Below are 10597 nucleotides of genomic sequence, written 5' to 3'. Positions count from 1 at the left end.
CTGGTGTGTCCCGTCCTCCCCCCGCCCCGCGTGTGCTCTCGGTCCCTCCCTGGGAGCAGGCGCTGCCCACCCAAGGAGGCGACCGGCGCTCCTGCCCCGCTCCCGCTCGCGCACACATATACCCGTGCGTGCGCCTCTCGCTCCCTCTCTGAAGTCGGTGCTTGTGTTCTCAGGTTGCTCAGACCTGAAATCTCAAGGAAAAAGCTCAGCGTTTGCGTCGCTGCTCCTGCCGCTGGCGGGGGTGGAGAGGAGAGAGGGGTTTATTTTTCCTTCAATTCAATGGATGTGAACTTGGAGTCTTTGGACCTCGGCCGTTTTGGAATATCTACATGCTGATCCTCTTTGTTGTGGCACATCAGCTCGTTTGGGGAAACCATCCGAAGACAGCAAGATGTTTCTCGCTATCTTGTACTTCGCTTTGCCCTTAGTGGGTAAGTTGCTGGTATCTGCTTTCTCTCTGTACATCGCTTCATGAAGCAAAGCACAGGGTTTCTGGGACCGGGTGCCTGACGGTTGTCAGTCTATTGTTTAGGCAGAACAGTGAAGTTTCCCGTAGTTTTTAGGGTTCTGCCTCACATCAGTTAACCTAGTCTGCATTTAAAGCTCTGGGAGATGACAGGCTGAGATGCTCGCCTGCGTAGCCTCTTGTTAAATTCGGTTCTCGCAAGTTACAGGGAAACTTTTCGTTTTAATAAAATAAGGCTGCGTGGGGAGGGTGGAGGGGATGCCAAGAGCCAGCTGAAGGATTACATCTTCACCTGAACCTGGCAGCCTGCCCGGCTGTGAGCGGTTTGCAGCCCAAACTGGTTTCCTTTCCACAGATGTTAGCGTTACCATCTGCGTGTGTCTGAGGGAGCGTGACAGGGGGCACGATGGAGAGGAGAGAGTTAATGTAATTTGCTTTGTTCTCCTGCAAAAGCATCATACGTGGAGAGAAACGGGGAGGGGGGGGAAGTTATGGATTCTACCTTTATATATGTAGAATAAGCAAAAATGTGTACAGCCTGTAAAAAGTGACTGACGCAAAAAGAGGCTAATATCAATCAGTGCGGATTCTTATCTCCCTGAGCGGGTTGTTTGTGGCTGTAATTGAAATTACAGCAAAGCTCTTGTGGAAAGTGAGGCCGAATATTTAACCCCTCAGTTAAACGCTCAAATGGAAAGGTTATTTGTTTCACCAAAGTGGATCTAAGGAATAATGAATGCTTGTTTTGTCAGGCATATTAACCCCTGTGGGTTTTCTTTCCTTTTTTGTGTTTGCTCATAAATCATCCAGCAGAGTTGAAACGTACTGTTTCCTTGGAGTCCCTCAAAAGTGGAGCTAAGACCATGAAAACCCCGAGTGCGTTTTCCTGAGGTGTAGCACGAAGCCCTGAGGTTTGCAAGGTGCTGCCCATGGGGCTGGCTGTGTGTGCTGCTTGTGCTTCCTCATGCTTTGGAGCTCGGGATAATCAGCCCCATCCCTCAACCAGAGTCTGTTGGTTTGTGTCTCCTCTCTCTAGATGTACTTCTGTCCGCAGAAGTGAGTGGGCTGCCTGGGGGGGACCGCCTCGACTGTGTGAAAGCCAGCGATCAGTGTCTCAAGGAGCAGAGCTGTAGTACTAAATACAGGACACTGAGGCAGTGTGTAGCCGGCAAAGAGAGCAACTTCAGCCGGGCGACAGGCCTGGAGGCAAAGGACGAATGCAGAAGCGCCATGGAAGCTCTCAAGCAGAAATCTCTGTACAACTGCCGCTGTAAGAGGGGCATGAAGAAGGAGAAAAACTGCCTGCGCATTTACTGGAGCATGTACCAGAGCTTACAGGGTACGTTGCAAAACAGAAACGTTATGCTCCCCTACTGCAGCCTGTGATTTCGCAGCCCCTCACGTCTGCAGCTAGCTACCGCCGCTGAGGCTAAACCGGGGGTCTGACCCCATAATTCACATTGTTCTTTTCAGCTGCAAACTGAGGACCTTTCATCTGACTCAAGAACAGCTGCTGCTCCATCTCCTGTTGTTGGGAAATCCACAATGAGGGTTTCCTCCAGGGGACTCAGCTGACCTTTCTAAACCAGAGTCAAAAGATAAGGGCAGTAGCAAGTGCAAAAGCTACAAAAACAGTCATTTGGAGACATTTTCCTACTAATATTTAAACTCCTTAATTAGGACTCACCTACCAAGATCACAGGATATGAACTAGTTTCATGTCTCTTTGCTGAAAGTAAGATGTATAGTGAAGAGGAGCATTGTTTTAAGGAAAAGTTTATTCTTTCCTCTATTTACTAGCAATATTCCCTGGGCATGCTGAGACAGAAAAAAAGAGATTTGTGTTTCCTAGGGCATTTAGAAGTGCCAGTTAGAAGGGATATGACAGTGATTGACTTGGGACTTCTGTTCTTGATGTCACTTGTAGAATTTTCCATAGTCTACTGAAGAGAGTCAGGTCCCCATATGAGAGAGAGAATTTTCAGCACTGTTTTGCTCTGGCCTTGAAGTTGAAGATGCAATCTGTCACTTCAGTGTGGTCCCCATTTTCTGTAGCTGCTTAGGCAAAAAAGGAAGTTATCCTTTTCTGTTCATCTATCCAGGCATCAATTGGAATGAGTCAATGTATGGTTTTTCTTCTAACTTTCATAAGAAATTACACAATTTTTGGATATTTTATGCATCATAAGAAGTTTCCCTTCCAACAGCATCTTGTTTGGAGTGTTTTATTCCAAAGGTACTGGGTTTTGGCTGTTACCTGGGCTGCTGTAAAAGGCTTTGCTGTGAGGGTAGATGAAGAGGGACATCCCAGCTACAGCTTCTTGCCTGCTGGCATGAAATGGGACAGCCCCTGTGATGTCACAGGCTGTCTCTGCAAATTATGTCCTTATCCATGGAGGAAAGAAAGAAAAACTAATGACAGGGATAAACAATTTTTTTCTTTTGGGTGTTTTTATAGATAATGATTTGAGGAGAAATAGCCACAAAAATTAGAGGGGAGTACTTTTTGCAGTTACAGAGTAGCTTCATTTCAGAGTAAAAGTAAACAACAGAATCTTATAGAAATCTTTTATGCAAAAAGAAAGTAACCACATATTTTTTTGTCTTTAGGAAATGACTTGCTTGAAGATTCTCCCTATGAGCCAGTTAACAGCAGACTATCAGACATATTCAGGCTAGCACCAATTGTATCAGGTAAGCAGACTTAAAATTCTTTTAACTGAAACATGATTACAATCTGCTGCTTTGTAGTTGAATTATGGAACTTTCAAGCAATATTCTCTTAAATAAAAAGAAATGCTAATAGATTTCTGGATTTAGGAAGTTCATGATATAGTTACACAAAAGAGAATAGTAATTGTTTTTGAAATAACTAAAACTGAAAGAGTGCTTGGCAGGATGGCAATTTGTATTCTTTTTGAGTCATTCTTGACAATAAATGCTAAATTTTCCTGTAGGTGGCAATCTGATTCCCTGCGTTCCTAATTTACAAATCAGTTCCTTTTTGGGAATTTGGTCAGGGCAAGTTACCTCCCATTGACATTAAAGTAGATCAGAAGATAAATCTTTCAAATGTTTGCATAAGGGAATGCTTTATAGTTTCATACGATTTTGTTTAAAAAAGAAATTTCAGAATTAAGGCTTGTCGTCTTTTCTGGAACTGCTGCCTGTTTTAAAGAGCTTGTTCACAGCTTACTCCTTTTTCTAGTTTTTCTCTGAATATTTTTTTGTGGCTGTCTCTCAGAACTTGTTTGTTGTAATTTGAATATGTTGATCGGTAATTAAACTATGCTGTTTGTTTTCTATCAGCCTAAATTACTCTAATTTTGGATTGTATTTATTGAAACAATGAATTTTGAGCATTGGCAGGGGTTACAGGTTGGAATTAATTTTCTTTTCCAGAGTTTCAGAAAGCCTTTTAAGGATGCAGTCTGTACTCAGAACCTTTGTTTAGTTACATAAAAATTGAATGTACACAGTATAATGTATAAGGCTGCTGTGTTGAAGCTGTACTTAACTGACATGCTACGGACAAGCATTAGTAGATTGCTTTTTAAAAGAAAGAAGACTAGTGAGAGTGGCTTGACCAATTTTCAGAAGTACTTACACTTTTTAGGACCCTAAGTCTCATTAAAAGGCAGGGGGACTAAGGTTGTTAAGTATTTAATGGTACAGATTTTCAAAGGCATATAGACACATAAAATGTAGATAACTGCCCATTGGGATTTTCACAGAGGACTAAGTGATTTAAACAGGTGTTAGATGCCCAGGCAGTTTTAAAAATTCTAAGTGCTTAATGCAATCTTTAGGTATCTTAATGCCTTTGAAAATCAGCCCTTTAGTCACTTTTGAAAATGTGCCTTCAGTTTCAAATCACATACATCTTTTGAAAGCATTATCCCACTTTGGTGAGCAAGTCTGTTGGAGAAACAGGGGAGAACAAAGATTATTTTCTGAAGAATCTTTATGTTATTTCTTATTTGTTAAAACCACCAACTTAATACAAAACCAAGACAAAATCAGTGCAGAGGAGTTCCAGGCTGTTTTCTTAAAGTTTATGGTCAGCCTGCTGAGTGCCAAATTCTCTCCTACCTCAACAGTTTAATGATGTCTGTAGAAATATCCTATGTACACTCTGCCTTTCTGTGTGGTGTTTTGGTTTTTTTTTGTTTGTTTGTTTGTTTTTAAATTCCCTATGTACTTGCAAAGTAATTATCTTAAAACTGTAATAATTTCTTTCTGCCTATTCTGTGCAACAGTGCACTAAGAGGTAGTTGCCAACAAGTGACATACATCCTACCACAGTCACTTAAGATGCTAGTGGCCTGGTTAGGGCTCATTCTGTGTTACTAGTGCACTCCAAATTGCTGTTCACTTTGTCAAAACTTTCAGGTTTACAGGGTTGCAGGCCAAGATTCACAGGGAGCAACAGACAAAAGTAATATGGTGGAAAACTGCCAGTATTTGGAGATATTGTAATCTGAAAGAAAAAGATTAGCAAAAGCATTTTTCTTACCATGTTTACTACTGTGTGTTACATTCTTTAAAGCTGCCTAGTCTTACAGATTTTTGCAAGGCTCTGCAAATACCCCAAACAGCAGAACTTGGTAAGAATTTTATATCTTGATTAAAACAAAACAAAAATAAACCCTGTACAAGCAATGTTGGCAGGGGTTTCACAACTGGTGTTCGGCTAATGTTGTCATTGTGTTTATAGATGTTGCTAGAGTATTCACTCTCATTAAAGTTACTTGGGTGTAATTAAAAGCAGTGCTTAACCATTTCAACTCAAATAGTGACAATAGCACTACATGACTTGATATAGATAAAATGGAATGTTTTTGCCGTATTTTTTTATTTGTTTTTGAGGTAGTATAAAAAAATCACAACAGTTGTCTCTTATGGTACATAAAAAGGGAAATACATTAGCCAAGATGATTGTTTTGTGTGTTACATGAGTCTGTTGTAGCATACATAAGTCTTGGACATGGAGGACAGCTTTTTAAAGCAGTTAAACTTGATCTAATTCTATGCTAAAAGGTGCTCAAAATTGCATCTTCTATGGAAACGGGATGCCACTTTCTCATTAATCATTCAAGCATCAATATGTTGATTTAAAACAAAAATCAGGAATATATTGCTAAACATGTTACTAAGTTTGTAGTTTCTCTCAGTTCCTGTTATGTTGATGGAATAAGTGATGAAGCAATTAAGCTTCTTCTATAAAGTCAGTCCTCTGACACCTCCTGTGGCCAAATCTGGGATTGAGTCTTCCCAGTTGAAGGATGTAGCTGTCTTGTTTTTTCTTTTGGGCATGTCTAGGTCCGAATTTTCTTTAAACTACTATGCCCGATGTGGTGCTTCTGCCTCAAGGGTGTGAATTTCTTGCTGGTAGGCAGCTCTTCAAATTACTGAAGACGTGTTTTAGAGAGTAACAGATTTGGGTTAGTTATTATGATGTAAATATTTTGCTTAAACAGACATTTTTGCTTAAATCTTAACTTCTGAGAGGTGAAAACATTTTAAGGCCATTGACTTCTGTCATAACTACAGTAAGTGCAAAATCTGTTGATTGGATTTCAGAGGTGAGTTTCACACCAAATCAAGGATAGATGCTTGAATTAGTCACTTGTTAAAGCTATCTACAGCTTTTTACTGCCTGGGGAACAGTTTGCCTATTGAATTTGTATTGTATTAGACATTGAGCCTCACAAGTGGGAGATATCTTATTTGCGTATCAGCTGATACGGCATAGTGGTCATCTCTCTGCCATGTTGTACAAAAATGTAGCTTCACGTATCTGTAGAAATAGTTAGAGAACAAATGTTCCTGAAATGTCTCACAGACTTATTATCCTGTTGTTCAACTTTATGTATCTTTTCTTCTTTCTTTTACATCTATTATATTCAGAAATAACTTTAAAGAACAGACTACGTAAATCAGAATATTTCTGAAGACATGTAGGCTTTGCTAGTAATCTATGGAGAGAATTGGTCGGTTACATGCTGCTAGTTATGTCTTGTTTCTAGTTGCTAAAATGCAAGACAGGTAGAAATTAATTTTTGTGATATGTCTTTTTAGTGCAGTAAACTGTTTTTGCAAAGTGCCTTTTGTGTCATTAGCAAATGAGAGAAAGAAATTGGGTCGTATGATTATATGTCAAAAGGAGTGTTTCTTGATTCTGCCAGTCTCAGGAGAGGCTGTTCACTCTTTAAATACTCTGGGAATCTTCTGTTGCAGAAGGTATCTGGAAGCTTATATTTAGAAAAGGGTATCTTTTATATTTTTTATGGTAAATGTGTTAATTAAAACCAAAAGTTCAGTAGAGAGCACAGCATATAGAGCTTCTTACTGCAGTGTATCCTTCCACATGATTACATGGGTAGCATAGCACATGAAGTTAGCATGCTAGGTTTGCATACTGAATGAACTATAAGTACAAATACAAACAGTTATGGTCAGTAGGGTGGCCTTTTATTGTTTTTAAAAATTTGAGACTGTAAAAAGTTAGCAGTGCTGGAATTCTCAGAAGGTTGTGCGTGCTGGTGACATTTAAATTAGGCAGCCTTTCTGTAGGATTCCATGAAGATGGATCTGGGTCTCCCTCTAGGATCTCTATATTGTTTAGAAGGAGAGTGGGTTAGTAGCTTTCCTTTCTTCCTCTGAGTTTTTCAAAGTCTTCTAGGCATCCTGTGTGGTTGGTGTTCACAGATCAGAAAGTCGATGCTGGGGAAGTGTGAAGTCCAAAATGCAAAACACTTCCTTCAAGATTTCTAGACTTGTAGAAGGGGAGACTCACCTCTCCCCAGTATAAAACCTGCTCCGAGTATTGATGACAACTATCTTGCCCCTCCCTGTTATTTTATCCTTCCCAGGGATGGGGTAGAGAAATCGCAGAGAATGGTCTCCAAGTGTTTCCTTTGGAGAAATTGCTATTAGCAAAGGTGTGGGAGGAGGGTTGGGGTTTTTCAGTACAAATTCTCAGGATCCAGTGAAACAGAGCTTTCTTGTCTGTGTGCTTATGGTCCTTTAGGGTTCCTCAATACCTTCTCTTTCTGCTACTTCTGCAAAGATGGACTGTAGAACTAGAAAACACCATGTCATAGTGAATTAATTTTGCCCAAACTTTCATAACCCCAAAATTCTTTTCATCAAGAATCGGATGTTTCCCCATTCATTGTTGCAATTCTTGAACTAATTTAAGTGCTGTGTTCTGGGTAGCCGTTTTCTGACACTTTAGTTATCATTTGCTTCTTGTTTCCTACCTGGTAAATTACTTTTCTTTTGTAGAATCCATGTATAGCATTTTTAAAATTTTTTATCAAAAGGATAAGTTAGTCTCTGTCCTAGCCGACAGATTCGCTGCTTTTTTCTTTTTGAGTTTGTGGCATGTGAGTTAGTGGATTCTCCCATGAATTAATACTGTATGACATCCACAATTCCTACTGCCTGGGGCCTCTAATCCTGGTCCCAAATCTGTGTATATTTCAAAAGCTACATATTTTTCTAATTTAACACTATGTCTTTTTCTGACATTTCTGTAAGAGTATTTGAGATGCCACATTTCTACAAAGGCAATTTAATTTACGAAATATTAAAAATGTTGATTTCTCTTGACTATTTACAGTGCTCATATTAGCTCTTACCTCCTATATTGTTGCAGTTTATTTAAAAAATAAGAGATACTTCATGTTCATTACCTGGCACATTCACCCAATTTCATAAACAACAAACCAGATCTTATTAAGTTAATAGGAGTCTTGCAATCTGATTCTATTCCCACTGAAGTAAGCATAACACATCAAATCTTTTTATTTGATTATCATGTATTCTGTTTCCTGTTGTAATTTTTTGGCTTAGTTCTGGGTTTCTGATGTGAGGTTGAGCCTTTTGATAGCAGAAAAGTAAAAACTTACTCTTAATTTAACCTACACTAGATTGTTACACACACAACTTTATTTTCCTTTTTAAGGCGGTACATTAAAGTAATAGTCCTTGGACCAATATATAATACTGTTTTTACAGTTATAAATCAAGACTAATTCTTTCCACGGTGAGAATTTTTGGCCCTTAGCCTGTTGCAACCAAACACCACAGGTGTCTGTTTTAGCTGCATTTAACAGAATCAAAATAGTTTGACAAAAATAAATATAATATGAGCATGTGCAGTGATTGTGTTCTTCAACATTTCTGTCTGCAGTTTTTCTTTGCAGAGACAAGTAGGCTGGCTTCCAGTCAGATAACAAGTTATCAAGAGTGTATAGATACTAGTTGCTGATTTCCACTTCTGCATTTTCATAATCAGATTGGACTTCACACAAAAGAAAAAAGCTCCTGTTGGCTTGCAGGAGGTCTTTGAATTTCCTGTTTTCTACATTTCTTGTAGCTGGATCTGATTATGAGAGAGGAATTAAGTATTTTGCTGAAGTAACTGATTGACTAGCTTATAAAGGTGGTGCCTATGCACTTTAACTTCGGCAGGAACATGAACAAGCCTTGAAACCCAAACAGGAATATTTAAATATCCTCAACTGAGACCACATTTCCTTCCTCAGTGAGATTATTGGAACTTTCTTGCTAATTTCTGTAAACATCTGTAGAACAGAAGAAAAGGTCTTTGTTCCTTGGGTATTTAAACGGCACAGCTTTGAGCAGATGAGGGAGTGTGTTTGTCCCAGTAGCCTAGACAGGCTTTGTCAACCTGTTTCAACATGGGAAACAAGGTGAATCCATTCCATGGAAGGAGGAAGCCTCTGATGATACAATACAGAGTGTTTATGCTCCTTGAATGCTGGGTGTAGTAAGAGAGAATATTTAGGAGTCTTGAAGGAAACTCAAAGGAGAACAGTATTCTCCTGAAGCCGCAGAGTGTTGGGAGATGGTTAGTTCAATAGGCTTGGCCAGGCATTTTGCTTACAATGTGTACTGTATACAGTGAACCATGTCTTTTCTTTGAGTAGAGTAGCATCTTTGGAGAGTGGAATTGCCATCCCTTTAATCTCTATCTTTACAGGAAAGCCTCAATTATAGTGTGGTGTGACAGATACCAAATGAGTGAATACGTATGCACTTTTGAGCAGCAAATTGTATATTCTCGTTTCCCATTACAGGCCAGCTTTATGGTTTGTGTAAGTGCCACCATAGTTACTCTGAAGTAGGTGCAAAAGCACGCAGGTACTGCTCGCAGTATTGGTGGGTTTGCATGGAGACATAGGTACTGAATAATCACCGAGGAGGGAAGCAGAATCTGGTTACCTGTGGGGAAAGGTACCACCATTTCAAGGACATGGTGAGCGGGAACAGGCGTGTTCTGCCAGGGGACCTTAGAAACATGGAACTCACCTGACACAACTAGGAACTTCCTGGCATCTACAGACTGTGCTGTAGCGTTGGACACAACTCACCTGCCATGGGGCTGGTGGAGGCATGAAATTGTGAGAGTGAGAAGAAACCTGTGGTTCAGGTGGCACAGCTTCGGAGCTGGGAGTGGTTGACTGACTGGAGGCCAGGTGCCCACCAAAGCTGCTCTATCACTCCCTCCTTGGCTGGACAGGGGAGAGAAAATGCAATGAAAAGCTTGTGGGTCAAGATAAGGACAGGGAGAGATCACTCAGCAACAACTGTCACTGGCAAAAGGGGAAAATTAGTTTATTGCCAATCAAATCACAAGAGAATGAAAACCAGATATTAAACCACCTTCCCTCCACCCCACCCTTCTTCCTGGGCTCAGGTTTGCTCCCCATTTTTCTCCATCCTCCCAGCAGCACAGGGGTACAGGGAATGGGCGCTGGTGTCAGTCCATCACACCATGTCTCTGCCGCTCCTTCCTCTTCAGATCCTCACACTCTGCCCCTGGTCCTGCATGGGGTCCCTCCCACGGGGACAGTCCTCCACCGACTTTCTCCAACATGAGTCCTCCCCACAGGCTGCAGTTCTCCCCGGACTGCTCTGGCATGGGGTCCTCCCCAGGCTGCAGGTGGGTCTCTGCTCCTCCGTGGCCCTCCATGGCTGCAGGGTCACAGTTGACCTCACCATGGGCTGCACCACCGGCTGCCAGGGAATCTCTGCTCCAGTGCCTGGAGCACTTCCTGCCCCTCCTTCTCCACTGACCTGGGGGGGCGGCAGGGCTGG

At 41.0% G+C, this 10597-nt stretch overlaps 1 protein-coding gene across 1 annotated transcript in view; it reads left to right on the top strand.

Moving 5' to 3' along the window:
- The first annotated feature begins 391 nt into the window (after positions 1-391).
- The window catches only part of GFRA1 (GDNF family receptor alpha 1), a 142292-nt gene continuing 132086 nt past the window's right edge, over positions 392-10597 (top strand). Inside the window, exons 1-3 of the mRNA XM_010149623.1 lie at positions 392-431; positions 1503-1805; positions 3077-3160. Of these exons, the coding sequence (XP_010147925.1) occupies positions 392-431; positions 1503-1805; positions 3077-3160 (427 nt within the window). The remainder of the gene's footprint in view (positions 432-1502; positions 1806-3076; positions 3161-10597) is intronic.

This window comes from Eurypyga helias, unplaced genomic scaffold, assembly GCF_000690775.1.
Source record: "Eurypyga helias isolate BGI_N326 unplaced genomic scaffold, ASM69077v1 scaffold984, whole genome shotgun sequence".
Classification (NCBI taxonomy): Eukaryota; Metazoa; Chordata; class Aves; order Eurypygiformes; family Eurypygidae; genus Eurypyga; species Eurypyga helias.
The sequence above is the reverse complement of the archived record's forward strand: the minus strand, read 5'-3'. Positions and strand labels throughout refer to the sequence as shown.